The 21,079-nt window shown below is 35.3% G+C and overlaps 1 protein-coding gene across 2 annotated transcripts; it reads left to right on the top strand.

The window, feature by feature from the left end:
- Positions 1-4,594: 4,594 nt before the first annotated feature.
- On the top strand, positions 4,595-20,485 carry esr1 (estrogen receptor 1). 2 transcript variants are annotated; one of them, XM_028439507.1, is made up of 9 exons: positions 4,595-5,202; positions 5,869-6,077; positions 7,756-7,872; positions 8,918-9,123; positions 10,289-10,442; positions 13,406-13,544; positions 15,452-15,585; positions 18,528-18,690; positions 19,430-20,485. In XM_028439507.1, the coding sequence occupies exons 1-9, from the start codon at positions 4,907-4,909 to the stop codon at positions 19,656-19,658; spliced, it is 1,647 nt and encodes a 548-aa protein (XP_028295308.1). In that variant the 5' UTR covers positions 4,595-4,906; the 3' UTR covers positions 19,659-20,485. The 2 variants fall into 2 exon arrangements, with proteins under 2 accessions (XP_028295308.1, XP_028295306.1); XM_028439505.1 differs by having other exon boundaries at positions 18,507-18,690.
- The last annotated feature ends 594 nt before the right edge of the window (positions 20,486-21,079 follow it).

Genomic DNA, 21,079 nt, shown 5'->3' with positions numbered 1-21,079 from the left:
TAGACATAGATCTACTAATAAGTACATTTAGAAGTTTTTAGGCCACATTTGTAAAAACAGTGGAGGATCACTTTAGGCGGGAAAAAAGTGTTAAAACTTTGACCTGAAAAACGCCGACTCATCTCCTATTGTTTACATGGATGTGAAAATGCTGATACAAAACTGTAAATGAAATGACTTCTTTTAAATCATCACATCAGACACAATTAGTGCAATTAGCGGAGGTTTGGAATAATAATATTAATAATGTTGTTTTCATTTACACTCGGGGTTGTTAGTTTTTTTCCATCACTGTTGCACTGCGATAATTGATATGCATGAGTTCACACAAACAGACGGATAATAGAATTCATCAACATCATGACATCTAATGAAGTGGCTTCATGTTGATGGATGGGGTCTGGTTATTGACTCTGTAACAACAGCAGAGACGATGACGTGTGCTTGTTTTAACTAAACCTCTGTATCGGTTTAATGTGGTGGCGCGGTGTTGTTATATCATTGATTCTGACAGTGTTTCAAAGCTAATACTGGATTATGAACATAAGTCCTTGGCTGTAAAATTAATAAATCACTTCTATGATTGGTTTTCTGCTCTCATTTCATATTTAACAAGCATGAAAATAGGGGATGTTTAGGTAGTTGTTTTTTTATTTAATATAAAGCTGCTGGAGATGCTAGTTTTTTTTAATTTTTTTAATCAGGACATAGTTTAGGCCTCATAGACCAGTGTTTTTCAAATACACGATGGCACAGTGAGAGAGGAAAATTAACAAATAAAAGCATGAAAAATATGGGGATAATAAAATGTGTAATTTCTTTTGTTGAAAATGAGAATTATATTAATGATAATGAAAAAAATGATCTTGATTAAAACATGAACTGAAAACACAAACATCAATCTTTGTCCCATAACAGGTGGGAGATGACAGGAAATGGCAAAAACTGCATAAACAAGATGACTATGGATATACGCAAAGTTTACAAAACAACTCCAAAAATACACATAAATTACTCCAAAAACACAAAATGACAACAAACATACACAAAATGACTAAAAAATTATATACAAACTTACAATAGAATGCACAAAGAGTCAATAAAAATGCACAGAGGACGACAAAACATATGCAAAAGTAACTGAAAAATATACAATAAAACACATAAATGACACCAAAAAACACAAAATTACAACAGAAATACACAGAATGACTCAATTGTTTTTCTTTTACAAAGTACAATAGATTGCACAGTATGATGCAGGTGCTATAGCATTACTGTTAGAAATGGCTAGCATTAGCCTATCATTAGCATTAGCTAGCATTGATTAACATTAGCATTAGCTTAATACTGGCATTAGCATAAACATAGCTCTAGCCTAGCATTAGCATTTGCTAGCATTAACATTAACAATAAAATTAGCTGGCATTTGCATAAACATAGCATTACCTAATGTTAGCATTAACTAACATTAGTCTAGCATTGACATTAGCCTACATTAGCTTAGCATTAACCTAGCATTAATACTCGTACCCCCAATGACAATTTGCGTACCCCACTTTGGGAACCTAAGCTCTACAGGATTCCACATCCCACAATGCAATGCGTGGAATTTTTCTGAAAATATAATTAAAGTGTTTACAGTGAAGAACAAAACATATTTTAACCTTTTACATCTTATTTTCCAGCGAATAATCTTGAGTTTATTGATTTATGAGTCCTACGCTATGTCTTTATATGATTAAAAAAAACACAGTAAATTAAATATACAACAGTGGCATTTATTCATCTATCGTCAAAATCAAGAAGGAATCTGAGAATAAATGTTTTGTATGCGCTGAGAATAGTGTCGTCAGGCTGCTGCCAGACTGCCCACTAGGTGTGTGACACGGTCTCTTTATTCTGTTGATAGCTGTTGACCTTTCACTGTACGCAGGTCAGGTTGAACCTGAGCGACCGTCAATAAAGCTGGTTGCAAATGCATGCAAGTGCATTCCACCTCTGAATGAGCAGGAGGAGAAGATTGAACGCCATAATTGAGTGACAGTTTGTGTGTTACAATAATCAAGTCAATTACAGTGAGAAAGCTTTCCATCTTCATCCATTTAGGTGATTACGTTCTCAGCTTCCTAATGCAGCTGTGTCTTCACTCCATCAGGGAAATGCAAAAAATACATATCATCAGCTACTTGTTTTCCACTTGACCTGACATGTCTTGAAAATGGGGTTGTTAGTGTTAACAGAAAATAGGAAAAATTGTGCCTTTTCATTTTTTTCTTCCTTTGCCCAATGGATGCAGGTCTTTATTTTTAAACTCATATCAAAGCCTTATTTAATTAACTATATTATTATTATTATTCACAATCCCATTGCCAACCCTAACCCTGAACCAACACAAGGACACTGATCGTAAAGTTACACAACCTTTTGCAACATTTAGCAACAAACATGATTTTTTTAATGTTACATTTGACCAGATTTACAGCAATATTTGGGATATTTACTTTTCTTGCAAAAATATGTCAATGTTACATCTAAATTTAAATCTAAATCTAAATGTTAAATGTCACAGGTGAGTTTTTAATTTTGGTACTTCCGGTGAATTTGCATATTAGCTAAATACTTAGTTTCACCTGTGACATTGAGATTTAGATTTAAATTTTAACATTTAGATTTGACATTTAACATTTCTATTAATGGCGCCGCAGATGGCTGCCTCGGTGTGTTGGTGCGCATGTTCTTCACACCAACTGACAAGTTAAATTCCTTGTGCTGTTTCAAACTGTACTTGTGAATAAAAACCTTTCTGATTCTGATCTAAATGTTCCATGTCAATTTTAAATTTTTAATCTAAATCTTAATGTTACATCTAAATCTATATGTTAAATATCAAAGGTGAGCTTTTATTCTGGTACTTTTGGTGAATTTGCCTATTAGCTAAATATTTAGTTTCACCTGTGACATTTAGATATAAATTTAACATTTAGCAGTTAGATTTAATATATAGCATTTAGATTTAACATTTAGATTTAAATTTAACCTTTAAATTTAATATTTAGATTTAACATTTAGATTTAATGGTTAACATTTACATTTGAGATTTAGATTTAACATTTAGGTTTAACATTTAGATTTAGCATTTACATTTAATATTTAACTTTTAGATTTAATATTTAACATTTAGATTTAACATTCACATAGTTTTAAATATTACAAATCTCACAAATTGTGCAGTAAATCTTGTCAAAAGTAACATTAAAAATTGTACGTACATTTTTTAAACATGGTTTGTTGCTAAATGTTTATTTTAGCATGCGCATCTTTACAATGGGTGCCCTTTATTAAAATACCTCTATAGCTGTCCTTAAATGTAATGTTTTTACGTTATTTTCAAGAATCACGGTGATTGTTGACTTTCTTGGAAATCTTTTTTAGTCCCACAAGGTTGTGTTTTTGTCACCTTGACGTCTGGTGCCACAACATTCAAGGTCGCTAAGGATCCCATGCAGTTTTTTTAAACAGAAACTCCTGTAATTTTCTTAGATTTGAGTTTTTTAACATTGTTCAATAACTTTTTCAGATATTGATTAGTGACTTTTCCTGCTTGTGAGAAGATGCCGACAGTAGAGAATGTAAATAAACATTTTCATTGTGATCGTAGGGTCTTTAAAGCATCTTTAGGTCAGAATAATATAAATCCACATCTATCTCCTTATATGGGATTGATTGTGTAATGACTTAATGTTTGTGACTCAATGATGTTTGACCTCATGCTTTGTTTGCTGTGTTATGGTGACCTGGCACTAAAATGCACCACTGGTATCGATTTGGCCGCATCTTTAAAGTCCCCCCCCCTTCCCCCCCTTTGTTGTGCTGAACTGGATCCACTGGATCCCTGCTTTAAGGCAGTGTTTTTCAGCCTTGTGGTCGTGACCCCACGTGGGGTCGCCTGTAAATAAAATCCATTTTTAGTGATAATAGAATAAAATAAAATGACAAATTTAGATAATGTTTTAAATTTTTTTTAAATTATCTTTTTTCAAATGAAAACATCACACAAAATGTGGCCTAAAGCCTTAGTAGATCTATGCCTAATAAAACGCATTATTTTGAACTGTTTCTTTAATTTCCTTTTAAAAATGGGACTATCTTTACCGTTTTACAGCCTGCGTTCCTCCATCTTGAAATCATGTGACTGATGATGTCACATGGCCCCACTTCCTGTAAACAGAGAGAGAGACAGAGGAAAATTAACAAATGAAAGCATTAAAAATGTGCGGTTTTATAGTGTTTATCTTTAGTTAAAAATGGTAATCATACTAAATATTACCTGAATTTTGAATTGATGAGATAAAAATAGGTAAATCAAAAAAATTGGCCGTGTTTTTATAGGAAATATTTTTCGTTTTTGAGATAATTCAGAAAAGCCGAAAAATGTTTGCTATAAAAACAGAAAAAACATTGCACTTTTTGTTTCTTTTTTATTTTTATGTGATCAATTCAGAAAAATATTAAGTTTTTCTGAAAAACATGAAGTTTTTCTTCTTCAGTGAATGTAATAAGCTTTTGTAATAAATAATGAACAAAAGTTTGAAAGTTTGAGGCGTCTTCTTTCCTCTCCCTGACATTTGTTTGTTATTTGAGGTTTTAATGGACGTGGAGAGGGAGGGAGGGAGGAAGGAGTCAAAGCGCTCCCTCCTCCTCCAGGTCTAAATCCTGCTGCTGATCGCTGCTGCTCTGTGATGATGTTGTGCTGTTGCTCAGGCAGAGCCACAGCCCGTGTGGAGGATCCCTGCTCAGACCCACTCGCCCTCTCTCCTCCTCCTCAGAGCTGGACAACATCTCTCCCCCTCCACCTCTCCTCCTCTCCTCCTCAGAGTCGTCTCCGTGCACCTCCCTGTCCGACATGTACCCTGAGGAGAGCCGGGGGTCCGGGGGGGTCGCCAACGTGGACTTCCTGGAGGAAACGTACGACTACGTTGCTCCCACCCCGGCGCCCACTCCCCTGTACGGCCACTCCACTCCCGGCTTCTACTCTGCCTCCCTGGACGCCCTTGGACCCCCGTCGGATGGCAGTATGCAATCTGTGGGCAGTGGTCCCAGCAGTCCTCTGGTGTTTGTTCCTTCCAGCCCCCGCCTGAGCCCCTTTATGCACCCCCCCATCCAACACTACCTGGAAACCACCTCGACACCCAGCTACAGGTGAGAGAAAAAGTTCTTTTTTAGTTTTAGTCTTAAATTGAGATTAAACATGACGAGGGCTGTGATTTGTTGTGATTTGTTCACATTTAATTCTTTGTTTGCTCAGATTGTGTTTGTGCAAACGTCGGGGATTGTGTAACTAATCAGAGCAGTTTGATCAAAGCCTGATCTATCCTGCTTGTTTGTCTCTCTTTAAACACTTACTACACTTTTTTTTTACCTCTTACCTGAAAAACCAGTAGTAGTAGTGAAATAAAACCCTAATGTGACCATAGCAACCAGTTACTTCCTGTGAATAGGATTATAAACCAAACACCATTTTTAAAAAATATCTATTCTCGTGTTATTTAATCTTGCTATTATACAAACCATGTCCGTTATCTGTACAGAAAGGATTACGCTCTGTCCTGGGTTTCTAATCCCAGAGATTAGGGACTTGGGTCGAGGGCCTTGAGAAGGGAACAATACGTGAGAACAAGTGGAGAACACAAACAGATTGTTTCCTGACACAGGTGGAAGATGATACGCTTTGTTATTCTCACAGAGATGAAGACTGACTGGGATTTAAACCAAAATGTCAGAATATTCATCATTTATGATTAGGCTAATGAAGTTGTTTTCATAAGAGTGTTATGATGAAAATGAATCCTTGGTAACCCGTCACAGAAGCAGTCACCAGTCGGTCTCCAGGGACGAGCAGTGTGGCTCCCTGAATGAGGTGTACAGTGTTGGCGACGTAGGGGTCGGGGCCCAAGGCTTCGAGCTGACCAAGGAGATGCGTTTCTGTGCCGTGTGCAGCGACTACGCCTCTGGGTACCACTATGGGGTGTGGTCCTGTGAGGGCTGCAAGGCCTTCTTCAAGAGGAGCATCCAGGGTAGGAGCTCTCATCATTATGTTTGAAAAGCTTTCTGACCTGAAAACGTGTGTTTTTATACTTGTTTTCTACCTTTATTTGACCATTGAGAACAGGAGTGTGTGTCTACATTATCAGTGACATTATGTAGAAGCTGTTATTTAGTCAGTGATTCTCAACATGTGGCTTTTTATGTCTTCATTTTAATTATCCTTTCTTTACTTTTTTGTCCACTTTTCATCCCAATGCCATTACATACCACCTGGTTCCTCTATATTTGACCATTTTTGGCCATTCTTGACTGTTTTTGGACCATTTTAGTCACTTTACACTTTTCTTGCCACGTCAAAAAAAAAATTAAAATTTGTATCCAATATTTCTCCTTTCTTTAATTTTTTAGCCACTTTTCATCCCAATAAGCTACTTTTTGCCCAATAAATACCACTTGTTTCTTTTTTTCCTCACATTTTGTCTCTTTTTGCCACATTTTGCCCATTTTGTTATATTACATACCACCTGGTTCTTCTTTATTTTTTCCCATTTTTCAGCCTTATGTATAAAACTTAAAAGTGTTGAAGAAAAACGCACGTGCTGATGTTTACGGCTGAACCCTCAATGAAATAATGCAGAAGATATGATGAAAACTGTTGAAAAGGGTTGAAACAACCCCCAATATATATATATATATATATATATATATACAGTATATAGGCTACAGGCCTTTAGTTTGACACGTGGGTTAAAAGATCTGAAACAATCTAAATAAAGTTGAAAAAGGTTGGTATAATTATCGGTTAGTCAGAATCGCACCTGCAGGATTGGTTTATTCAGACTTTTTTTCAGAAAATTGACTTTGATCTCCTGACATGTTTAGACCGCCAACTGTCAGTCTTCCTCAGAGGCGCCCGTGGCCAGCCTGACAGTACTGTCAAGTTGGCCACACCCAACAATAACTCATAAGGACACATGAAAGCAATGAGCAGATGCCTCTGAGGAAGACTGACAGTTGGCAGGCGAAACATGTCAGGAGATCAAAGTCAATTTCCTGGAAAAAAAAGTTGCCTGAATAAATGAAACCTCAACATATTATTTCAATAAAAGGAGACAAAATGAATTTGCTGGAACATGTAAATAAAATACAAAAAAATACATTGATTAGAGAAAAAAATATTTCACGGGAAGGACGTCAAACAAAATGATGTTTGTTATCAAGTTGGTTCTATTCTTGCAATCCTAGAGACTAAACATTCACATTTGTAATACTTCTTCTTCTCCACTGCTGTTTGCACATAAAAGCCTATTTTTATGTGCTACAGCAGTGCAGATGTGAAGGATTATTAAACACTTTTCTCTGATTAATAACAATTATCTGCTTTGATCTGAGAGTAGAACGTAATGTGAAGCGTTTCTCTGACCCTGTGCACTGACCTGATCCTCCTCTTGTGAGCCATGACTCAGGCTTATGGTATTTATGTGGCGTATTGATGCAGTGTCTCCTCAATGACTGGTCATAAAGACATTAGCAATCTCCATGGCAACGACCAAGCCAAAGATGCCATGTTTTAATTTGATTCGTTTCAGCTTCATTTTTCGATCGGAATAGAATGTTCCAGCTACGAAACAACCCAACCTACATCTGGGCACGGCAGCGGAGGCTTGAGAACTAATAGATTTTATTTTTCTTCTTCCTCTATTTCAGGTCACAATGACTACATGTGCCCAGCAACCAATCAGTGCACCATTGACAGGAATCGCAGGAAGAGCTGCCAGGCCTGTCGTCTGAGGAAGTGTTACGAAGTGGGAATGATGAAAGGAGGTATACTAACACGCACCCTCATTTTAGTTATTTAATCATGTATTTGTGTGGGCATTAATTACATTTCTGAAAAATCCTAAAAAAATGATAGATTTGTTACGAAAAAAGGAAAAAGTTGGCACGAACATGAACACGCTGGAGGATGTTGATAAGCTTGAATCTTTAACGTGACCTTGAGGAGATTTTCTCTTTTTCCAAATAAGGAGGAACAACTTCTGATTAGTCCACACACACACACACACACACACACACACACACACACACACACACACACACACACACACGCACACGCACGCACGTACACGCACGCACGTACACGCACGCACACACACGCACACACACGCACACACACACTTCTCTTTGCATACTTTTTTTTTAACTTTTTAAACACCACAACAGAACGAAAAGTTGTTTAAAACAGTGGTTCTCCCGCCAAAATAAAGGTCACAGAGAGCGGGGACCCCCACTGTAGCTGACCATGAACATTGAAGAACAGTCATGTGGAGACAGGACCATCTATAAGGGGGAATAAAGGAGAGATTTTTGGGGTCCATCCATAAAGTCAGTAAAATGATGGTCCATTGTTCTATGAATCTGTGATAACCACATTTATTTATTCATCTGAATAATATCCACTGTTATCCAGGAACGTTTATTATTATTATAGTCATCCTAAAGATAGAAATCATTGTTTTAGTCATAATAAAATGGTTCAAAGTGACAAAAAATGGTGGAAAAGGTGGTGAAATGGGATTTTAAAAACCAAGAGTGGACAAAAACAGACTGAAAAAGTGGTAAAAATGGTTCAAAGTGTCAATATTAGAACAATGAGTTTAAACTGTCAAATAATGGGCATTACAAATCAATATATGGGTCAATATATGTGACATTAGGTGGAAAATGTGGTGGAAAGGGTTTATAAGTGCTGAACATGTCTGGAAAGTGGAAAAATGTTCAGAAAATGCATTGAAATGTGATGTAGAAATGTGAGTAATGTAGCAAAAATACATTAAAATGAGCAAAAATATGTGTGTGTGTGTTGAAGGTGTGCGTAAGGACCGTGGTCGTGTGTTGCGGCGTGACAAACGACGTGCGGGGATCATTGACAGAGAGAAAGTAGCGAAAGACGTAGAACACAAGGCCACGCCCACTCACGAGGGCAGGAAACGTAACGGCAGCGCAGGAGGAGGAGCCGGAGGAGGAGCCGGAGGAGGAGGAAGATTCTCCATGACCACCATGCCACCTGATCAGGTCTGTAAAAAAACACATGTAAACAGAGATGATCCGAGGGTCACATGATCAACATTTAAAATAATAAACAAAAAGGTTTTCTATGTTATTTTTCTGCTATGATGTGCATTTATGGAATATTTCCTGTATCTTTTTAAAAAAAATATTTTTCACTTGTTTTTTTGTAGTCGAGTACATTTGTGTATTTTTTGCAGTTTATTGTGATTTACTTGTTTTTTTTTGGGAGTCATTTTGTGTTTTTTGAGTCATTTATGTGTATTTTTGTAGTTTTGTTTAATTTTCAATCATTGTTTTGTGCATATTTCTAGTCTTTTTGTGCATTCTACTGTGATTTTACATGTTTTTTGGAGTCATTGTGTGTATTTTGGCTGTTTTGTAGTTTGTCATTTTATGAAATGTGGTTAATTTGTGTTTTTAGAGTCGTTTATATGTATTTTTGTTTTCATTGTGTCTATTTAATGGAATATTTCCTGATTTTTTTTTAATGTTATCAATTTTTTTGTATATCTGTAATCATCTTGTTTGTTTGTATTTTGTGCAGTTTATTGTGATTTTGTTCATTTTTTGTTGTCATTTTGTGTTTTTTGTCATTTATATGTATTTTTGTTGTTGGTTTGTATAATTTTCAATACATTTTTGTGCATATTTACAGTTGTCTTGTGTGTTGAGTTAATTTTTTAGATTTTTTGGTGTCCTTTTGTGTATTTTCTTGACATTTTTCGTGCTATTTGGAGTCATTTTGTGTATTTTAGCTGTTTTGTAGTTTTTAATTCTTTTCTATGTATTTTTGTTGCATTTTGCATATGTATAGTGTCTTTTTAAAATTATTTTTCTGTTTTTTTTGTATATTTGTACATCTTGTTTTTATATTTCCATCTTTTGTGCAGTTTATTGTGATTGCGTGCGTTTTTTTTTTGCTGTCATTTTGTGTAATTCTGTTGTTGTTTTGTGTGTTATGAGTCATTTTGTGTATTTTTGTTGTCAGTTCTGTACATTTTTGAAGTCGGTTTGCATAATTCCTAATTATTTTTGTGTATATTTATCTTTTTTGTGAGTAAATTGGGGTATTTTTTGTTGTCCTTTTGTGTATTTTCTTGTGATTTTGTGGCTGTTTTTTGTGTTTTTCATGATTTCTCTGATTAAACGGGGTTTTTCGTGCCCTCAGGTGCTCCTCCTGCTCCAGGGGGCGGAGCCTCCCATCCTGAGCTCCCGTCAGAAGATGAGCCGACCCTACACAGAGGTCACCATGATGACTCTGCTCACCAGCATGGCTGACAAAGAGCTGGTTCACATGATCGCCTGGGCCAAGAAGCTTCCAGGTGAGGACCCCACACACAATTACGTTTTTAATTTATCCATAGTTAATTATCATTACGATAACAGGCTTTTTTCCCAATTACAAATAAATGAACATTATTTTTTTCCCCCTGAAAGTCAATTACAATTACATTCTCAATTACTATTACAAACTTCTATTCATGTAGCGTTGTGATGATTGTATCAGTTTTTAATGTGTACGATGTCGTTTTAACATCTTTACATTTTAGTGCATTTATTATAATATCTTATGTAAAAACACACCTAGGGACCAGAGTTGGAATTTACCAATAACTATAAACTCTTTGTACTAAACATCCATTACATTCATGTTAAAACTGTAAAAATTGTATTAAAAAAACCTTCTATTATATCCCAACTCTTCTAACCGTTACACCTGTGTGAGTGTGAAAATTCACTGACAGGTAGTGGGAAAACAAAATGAGAGAGAAATGTACAAAAAACAACAAAAATACACAAAATGACTCCAAAAACACACAAAAAACAACAAACTGACAAGAAAAATACACAAGATACACAAAAAAAACCCTCAAACACAACAGATTATCATGAAAAAAGAACAGCTAATAAAACATAAAAAGAGAGAAATATACAAAATGACTGAAAAACATACATAAAACAACAAAAATGTACAAATTGACACCAAAAATACACAAAATCGCTCCTAAAACACAGAGAAAAAACAACAACACTATATAAATCTTATTTAAAAGCCAACTAGGGACCAGAGTTAGAATTTAGCATCAGTTACATTCACACTATTGTTACTCAGTAAAACTGTAAAACTTATATTATATCCAAACTCTTGTATGAGTGTGAAAATTCACTGACAGGTAGCAGGAAAACTTAATATGAAATAGATTTTAATATTTGATAACTACTTATGTGTTAGCCATAGACCTGTTTTGCATTTAATTACATTCTAATTTAAAGTTTTTAATGAATTTTCATGGTTATTTCAATTACAAAGTCAATTATCTGAACTCAATTACAATTACAACGGCGACAAATTCTTAAAATTATGATTACGATTATAATTATGCCACAATTGTATTTGATTATCATTGACGACACATATTTATTCACGGGCTGAACGTTTTAATGCAAATGTGGTTTTAAAGAGTTAAATTAATTTGAGGTTTATGACCTAAAAGTGATTTTTAAAGCAGTGTTTTGTCCACGTCAGATAAAAACCTTATTTTGAAGGAGACGTGTTTACAGGAGCTCAGTCACTGAGTGTTTCTTAAACATGACACAGACGCTCACTCATCGCCTCTATCTAGTTATCAAGGCAAAGTGTAGTAAAAACACACACACACACAGCAGCACCATTACAGTGAAATTACTGTCAACACCTTTTACTGGATTGTTTGCTCAATCTGTCGACTCCCCATTGGGCTTAAATGCTCACACACGTGGAGTAAATCCTTTAGTTTGAGGAAATACAAACCGTGTGTGTCACTAAAAGCCCAAAGACAAAAAAGCTTTAATTGCACAGCGTGTTTGCAGCATGCGGTGAATTGGCTGTAATTGCATGTGAGTTTTCCAGTGATGAGGTGTTTAATGTTCGCTGTTACCTGTGCTCTAAACAAAGTGTAAATGTGTAGTGGTGACAAAATGACAAGAAAAATGAATAAAAGGTGAGAAAAAACGTACTAAATAACTCCAAACACACATAAAACGACAACAAAAAATACACAAAATGAATCCAAACACACAAAACCTCAACAAAAAAACACAACCTACACAAAAGGACTCCCAAAACATACAAAAAAAACAACAAAAACACAAATACTGACAACAAAAATAAGCAAAAATGCACAAAAAGAGTAAAAACGTGAACAAAACGACAACAGAAACACACACAGTGACTCAAAACACAAGAAATGACTACAAAAATACACAAAATGAATACACCAGATAGAGGTGAAAATCACCACCCTGTGATATTTTAACTGTTACAGTATCTCTCGTTTACTCAGCGTGAGCGTGTCTAACACTGTACAACAGACATGGCGACCCATGGTCTAAATGAATGTGTTCAAATGTGAGAAACATTTACTAAATGACTCCAAACACACACAAAGCAACAACAAAAACACATAAAACCAAAACAAAAAGGCACAACCTACACAAAAGGATTCCAACTAAACACAGAACAACAGCAAAAACATACAAAATATAACTCCAAACACACAAATAATGACAACAAAAATAAACAAAACAGCAGAAATCCCCAAAAGTACAACGAAAATATAGAAAAGGGCTTTAACTACACACAAAACCACAAGAAAAACTTGTAAAATTAGAGAATAATATACAATCTCTAAACACACAAATAACCACAACAAAAAATAACAAACCAGCAAAAATGCACAAAACTACAACAAATACATTAAATTAAACCAAACACACAAATTGATAACAAAAAAAACCCACATCAAAAAGGCACAAAATACACAAAAGGGCTCCAAGTACACATTAAAAATAACAAAAACGCATAGAATGAAAGAAAAATATACAAAATTTTCTTTACTTTCTTTTTGACACTTCTTTATTTATTGACTTTGGCCACTTTTTATCCACATAAGCTACTTTTGCCCAATAAATACCACTTGTTTCCTTTTTTCTCTACATTTTGCCTTGTTTTGTTCCACATTTTTACCCTTTTTCACTATTGTTTGCCACATTTTGCTCATTAAAGCTACCATTTACCTTTACATTCCACCTGGTTCATCTTTATTTCACCATTTTTTGGCCACTCTTGACTGCTTTTGGCCCATTTTTGTCTTTTCTTACTCTTTTCTTGCCACGTTTTTACCACTTTTAGCCACTTGTTATCATGTCTGCCTCTACACGCTCATCAAAAACAGACGGTCTACCCCTGTACGTACTGTACGTACTGTACGTATGTATTATGAGGAGTTATTTCTGTGTGTTTCAGGCTTCCTGCAGCTTTCCCTTCACGACCAGGTTCAGCTGCTGGAGAGCTCGTGGCTGGAGGTGCTGATGATCGGCCTCATTTGGAGGTCCATCCACTGCCCGGGAAAACTCATCTTTGCACAAGATCTCATTCTGGACAGGTAGATACAGTAGGAGCACCTTATCAAAGCCCCTCCCCCCACTGACAAACCTCTACAGAATTGGAGACGTTTCATTTCACACCTTAGCATCCATTGTGCCATCTGTGAGAAAGTGAAAGACTAATCACCCGTTCCCTGTGGAGGAGAGAGTACAGTAGCCTCTCCGTTATTATTACAGCACGGAGCTGGAAAGCAGAGATTTTAATCAAACCACGTCACAAGAAATCTTTAGGGAAAAAAATGACTGCAGAAGACGAAGGAAAGAGCTAAACGATGAAGAGAATATTGGAAAAAAAAAATGGCAAAATGTGAGACGCGTGTTGTCTGCTGCTCTGGCACAAAATAACTCACACTACACACAAAACAACCACTGAAACACATTCAATGAATATACAAAATAACTCAAAACACACAAATAACAACAATAAAAATAAAGAAAAAGAAATAAATTGCACAAAACTGCAACAAAAATACACAAAATGTCTCCAAACACACACACATAGCGACAACATTACAAAGATGCACAAAACGACGACAAAAAATTACAAAATTACACAAAAAATACACAAAAGGGCTCCAACTTAACACAAAACAATAACAAAAGCATGTCAAATGAGAGAAAAATATATAAAATAACTCCAAACACACAAATATTGACAACAAAAATAAACAAAACATTAAAAATGCACAAAACTACAATGAAAATCCACAAAATGATATAAAACACACACAAAATGTTAACAAAAACACACAAAATTACAAGAAATTCACACAAAACAACAACAAAAAAGAATAAAACTACAAAACTAGAGAGCTGAAGGATGAAGAGAATGTGAGATATGTGTGTGTGTTGTGTTACTGTGGTACACACTGTTCCCTCCGTTCCTTCCATGGAGGAGTAAACAACGCTCAGATACAGACGGGCCCTTATCGACGGATGTGCCTGATGGCCCCGTTAGATTCAGACGTGTATTACAGTATTATCTGTAAAACACGGGCGGTGTGTGTGTGTGTGTGTGTGTGTGTGTGTGTGTGCTCTCCTATTACAGATGACGACTAAAACGCTGCAGGTCATGGTCGACTCGCTCTGTGCGCCACTACTTTATCTGTCTTTATTCCATTTTACCATCACTTTTAAAATCACATTAGTTTATTTTTTATCATCAGGCAACAAATGACATTTATAAGCATTTACTTTGTACGACGGCGTATTAGGGCCATTTTAAAATGAAATAAAAAATCTGTGCACTACTATAATATATATATAGTTTTTTAACATTTTATTTTATGAGAATAAAGTTGTATCGTAATAAAATTGTAATTTTATTAAATTAAAGTCGTATTATTTTGAGAATAAAGATGGGATTATTTTTAGAATAAAATTGTATGTTAATATAATCGTAATTTTATGACATTTAAGTCATAATATTTCAAGATTAAAGTCGTAGTATTTCAGTTTTTATTTTTTATTTTATGAGAATAAAGTTGTGTCATAATAAAATCTTAATTTTATGAAATTAAAGTCATAGTATTTTGAGATTAAAGTCGTAATATTTCAAGATTAAATTCATAATTTTATGAGAATAAATTTGTATCTTAAAAACTTAATTTTATGGGATTAAAGTTGTAATATTTCAAGATTAATAATTGGAGAATGAAGTTGTAATTTTATGAGAATAAAATAGAAACTGGTCGACTTCAGGGCTGTTGGTTTTACGTTACCTTCACGTTAACAGGGAATTTTATTCTCATAAAATCACAACTTTAATCTAATGAAATTATGACTTTATTCTTCAATTATTACAACTTTAATCTGGTAGTGCTCAGATTTCTTTTCATGTTAATATAACATTGATACGCCGCGGTAACGCTGCCTTTATCTTCTTGGTGTTTTTATTTTCCTGCAGAAACGAAGGCGACTGCGTGGAAGGCATGGCTGAGATCTTCGACATGCTTCTGGCCACCGCCGCACGCTTCCGGATGCTCAAACTCAAACCGGAGGAGTTTGTGTGTCTGAAAGCCATCATCCTGCTCAACTCTGGTGAGGAATCACGTCGGCCTTCACACCGCGGCCCTCGTTCATCAACCATGCGTGAAAACGGGTGTAAATCTGAGTTCACGAGGTCGTACGACATGAACCAACGTGTGATTTATCAAACATTGGTATTTGACCAATCACAGCGTACAAATGATCCGGTGTTGATAAATGCGGTGGCTGAATTTAATCGTCGTTAACATGTTACGTCGTCCAGTTGCGGAGGCCCCGCCCACTGAGGTCAAACATTAAAAGAAGCTTTTCCAAGATGAAAATCAGCATCTTCACATCTGAGGTGGAGCAAAACAAAGGTGTGTTTTTTGAACGCGTGAAAACTGGAATTAAAGAAGTTTATTTAAACACTCTATGGAAGAGAATCAGCCAATGAGCAGGCGAAGTCTGCCCCCCTGTGTGCACAACAGAGATCCTGGTAATAAATAACAGATAAAACGAAATTAACAATCAAAACATTTAAACCAACATCAACCAATCACATTACTGATTAAATACTGCTGCACATTTATTTATTTATTTATTCAGTTTATTTCCGACATGGTTTGTAAAAGTTTATGGAATTATTTACATTTAAAAGCGTGAATGAGGTTCTGTTTCCGCCGTACAGTGATGTGCTATACGAATTTTATGAAAATAAAGTTATATTTGAATAAAATCGTAATTTTATGCGATTAAAGTTTTAATATTTCAAGATTAAAGTAGTAATTTTATGAAAATAAAGTTGTATTTTAATAAAATCGTAATTTAATGAGATTAACAATTGAAACCTTTAAAACAGCCTTAAAATGACTAAATCTTGTCTCTTGTCTGTGTTTATTTTGCCTTCATCACATTACTGATTAAATACTGCAGCACATTTGTAAAAGTTTAGGGAATTATTTACATTTAAAAGGTGATATTTCCTCCGAACAGACCCCAGTGCTGATGTGCTATTCAGATTTTATGGAAATAAAGTTTTATCTTAATGAAATCATAATTTTATGAGATTAAAGTCGCTGTGTGCTTGTGCTCGGACAGTAGCAGCTCCTGTGGTATCCGTAGTAACGTGGCTTTTTTAAAGTTCATTTGATTTAGTTTCATTTGTGTTAATAATGCGTTACATGTGTGTCTGGCTGCTTCTGCTTAAATGATATGATCTGAGATATGTTTAATAATTATTTTCAGTCTTTTTGCTGCTGCTCCACAAATCCAGACCTGACGTGAGATCTGATGATAGCGTACGCTAACGCTAAAGCTAAGCTAATGCTAACGCTCAGATCTGAACATACCAACGGTTGATAAATGAGGGCCACAGTGTGTTTACGCCTCCGTTCGCCCTCGTTTTCAGGGAATCTGAGAGCAAAGTGGAGCCGATTCCAGCAGCAACATCAGACATTAGTGTTTTTGGTTTTTTTTAGCTGAAAAACAAAGCTGACCATCTTAAATCTCCGTCGCTGCTTCAACCTACGAGCTCAGAGGTGACGCCCTGATTGATGCTCAGATACATTAAGGTGAACACAGTGTCCTAGAAAGGCCTGTCATCAATATACCTGATCACCGTTTCCATGACAACAAGACAGCACAGGGTTGTGTTTATCCCAGGAATGAGAGATTTCCTGATTGGAAGCTAAAAAAGACTGAAGTGCTGCCACTTTCTATTACTTACTTACTTACTAACCCCAAGGGGTACGCGATGGCACTACAGGGGGTACCTAAAAGAGAGAGAGGGAAATTAGCAAATGAAAGCATTAAAATATGTGGTTTCATAATGTTTGTTTGTAGTGAAAAATGATAAACATACTAAACATCACCAGCAACTCACGATATGACAACAAAACGAGAGAAAAATACTCAATATCACTAAAAAATACACAAAAATATCAGAGAAACATACAAAACGACACCCAAAACACACACACTGAGAGAGAATAATTTAAATAATACCAACAACACACAAAATAAGAGAAAAATATACTGAATAATAACAAACAACAACAAAATGACACCAAAAACACACACACTAAGAGAGAAAACACTTACTATTACCAGCAACACATAAAACTACAACAAAGACACACTAAATGAGAGAAAAATACACAATATCACTAGAAAATACACAAAAGTAACAGAAAAACATACAAAATGACACCAAAAACACACACACTGAGAGAGAATAATTTAAATATTACCAAAAACACACAAAATAAGAGAAAAATATATTGAATTAAAGTTGCAAGCAGTGATGAACAGGACCTCACAACCACACGCATGTCGGGACGTGGTGCACGTTGAGGTGTGTTGCATGTCGGGGCAGAAATGTGTTGAGACGTAGCTGAACATTTTCAAAGATTATATCACAAACTTTCCTGCGATGTTCTGTATAAATATAATATCTATGATTTCCTTTTACCAATAGGTGGCGCTATGACTATGAATGACGGTTGGGTTAAACCATAACTTTCTTAATAACTACCATAAGCTTTGCGCTCGTTCGTGCTCCACACGATCCTCAGTGTACTGAAGTAATAGTTCTTCAGTACACTGAAGAATTCTGACATCATCACTGCAGAGAGTGATAATAATAATAATAACAAAGTGCATTACAATAGGGTCCTACACTCCGTTGTGCTCAGGCCCTAAAAATAAATAATAAATAAAACACACAAAATGACCCAAAATGATGATAGAAATGAACATGAAACATGAACTATTAATATAAAGGTCAGCGTTGGTTGTATGATGACCGTACATGATAAAAACTATAGAAATAAATCAATTCAGGAGGCACTAATTACTGTTTTTTAAATTATTTACAAAATGATATTTTTTAGAATGTGTGTTGGTTTTAATCGAGTCGTTACTTTGCGTTTTCGTCACTTCGTATTTAAATGAAAGCGTAAAACAATGGTTTTTTTCCTCTTACTTCCTGTCAGGGGCCTTTTCTTTCTGCACAGGCACGATGGAGCCACTCCACAACACCGTGGCTGTGCAGAACATGTTGGACACCATCACCGACGCCCTCATACATCACATCAGCCAATCAGGATGCTCCGCTCAGCAGCAGTCGAGGCGTCAGGCTCAGCTGCTGCTGCTGCTCTCACACATCAGACACATGAGGTGAAATATGGTGATTAATATGAAGAATTATTTATTTATTTACTTATTATTATTGATCTATTATTATACATATTAAATTATCGATTTTATTCTTTTAAATATTATTTTATATGTTTTATTATGTAATATATTTTTTAATATTTTAATACATTTAATATTTAATCATATTAATCTGAAACACCAGTAATAGATATCAGTAATAATAATAAAAAAGCAAAAGTATAAAAAATGCTCTTAATTATTTATGATATATTATTTATGTATTTATTCATTCATTTAAATAATTGATTTTATTCTTTGAAATATTCTTTTACATTTTCTAGTATGTAATATTTGTATTTATTTAATATAATATATTGAATTATTTCATGTTTAATAATACTAACCTGAAAGTAAAAAAAGTTTAAAAAAGAATGAAAAATTCTGTTATTCATTTATTATCTTATATATTAAATTATTTATTTTATTCTTTGAAATATGTAATAATATTATATTGAAATCTGATCATACCAGAAATAAACAATGTGGATGAGGATTAAGAAATAAAAGAAAAAAAAGAATGTTTCATTGACTTTATGTTGATTTTTTTACTTTGAAGTTCAAACATGTTGAGAATGACAAAGATTAACGAGTAAACATCAAAGGAATGGTGTATGATGTATAAAAGTGCTTGAATATTCACATGATCACAGATATGAATGTAATTATGAAGTGAAATGACAGTAAATATGTTTTGCAGTAACAAAGGTATGGAACATCTGTACAGTATGAAGTGTAAGAACAAAGTTCCTCTGTACGACCTGCTGCTGGAGATGCTGGACGCCCACCGCCTCCACCGCCCCGGCCCACCCAATCAGCTGTGCTCCGACGCAGACCCGCCCCCTCACGGTGGGGCCGACGCCCGCTGCAGCCGTGAGAGTCCAGGGGTGCTGCAGTACGGGGGCCCCCGCTCCGACTGTGCCCTGTGAGCCAGCGTCAGGCACTGGAGGTGAAGGAAAGCGTTTGACTGTTGGACAGGGGTGGACTGGGACTAAAGTACACTGATTCTCAACATGTGGCTTCATTTGAATAATTATTCTCACAGAAAACATTAAAAGGGTGAAACTTTTACCTTTGTCCCATTTTGGCCCCTTTTCCAAAAGTTCTGATACTTTTTTTCAGACTTTAGCTCCTTTTGCCAAAAAATATCATTTTATCCTATTTTTTGTCCATTTTTGCAAGTTCTTTATGACACTTTTATTTCATTTTTGTCCTTTCTTTAAACTTTGGCCCAATAATTAACACTTCTTTTCCTTTTTTCTCCACATTTTGCCCTTTTTCCCTATTGTTTACCACCCTTTACCATTACATACCACCTGGTTCATCTTTATTTGCCCATTTTATGCCCACTATTGACTGCTTTTGACCCATTTTAGTCACTTTTTACTCTTTTCTTGCCACTTTGCTCAGACTAACTCCTTTTTACAATCAATATCCCTTTTTTCCAATTCTTTGTCCATTTTAAAGTTCTTTATGACACTTTTATCCCATTTTTGTCCTTTCTTTAATTTTTTGTCCACTTTTCATCCAAATAAGCTACTTTTGCCCAATAAATACCACCTCTTTCTTTTTTCCCTACGTTTTGTCTCTTTTTGTTCACATTTTTGCCCTTTTTCATTATTATTTGTCACATTTTACCCATTTAAGCTACTTTTTACCATTACATACCACCTGATTCATCTTTATTTGCCACCCTTTACTGCTTTTGACCCATTTTAGTCACTTTTCACTCTTTTCTTGACAACTTTTGGACCATGTTTGCCTTAACTCTCGCTCGTCAAAAACAACAAAAAAAAGCGTACCGAACCAGCCCACTCTTGTTGACAGCCCACCAGGACGATGCCCCGGTATGCCAGATGGCCCGTCCACCCCTGCTGTTGGATCATTTATGAATAAAGTGATTTTCTGGCTGCTTTAGCGGACAAACGGCTGCTGTGATCAATGGAAGTTTGTTTTTCATTCAGCTTTAGTGTCGCCTGATGTTTCCAAAGCACGAGCAGCTTCACCTTCGTCTTGATTATTGGGACCAAAGTGCACTTCCTCTTTATGAATACTGAATCTAACAGTGAAAGAAGAAAAACGGCCAAAAAGTAATGACTTGTAATATATTTTCTATTCAAATGTGAAGCAAATGTGAAGTTTGTGTTGATATTCAAGGGTTAATGTGTCTAAAGAATGTATAACTGCTAAATTCAAAAGCCATTTTCTGCAGAAACTTTCTCTTCTTATTAAAGTTGTGTTTTTTTTTTTTTTTTTCAAGGATCAAAAGGTGAAATCTGTGAACTGATTTAATGCAAACATTCATTGTTTCCTTCAAGTGCATCTGTAGTTTTTTCTATTTGTTGCTGTA

Source organism: Gouania willdenowi, chromosome 24 (assembly GCF_900634775.1).
Source record: "Gouania willdenowi chromosome 24, fGouWil2.1, whole genome shotgun sequence".
Taxonomy (NCBI): domain Eukaryota; kingdom Metazoa; phylum Chordata; class Actinopteri; order Blenniiformes; family Gobiesocidae; genus Gouania; species Gouania willdenowi.
This window is presented reverse-complemented; position numbering and strand designations above follow the sequence as displayed.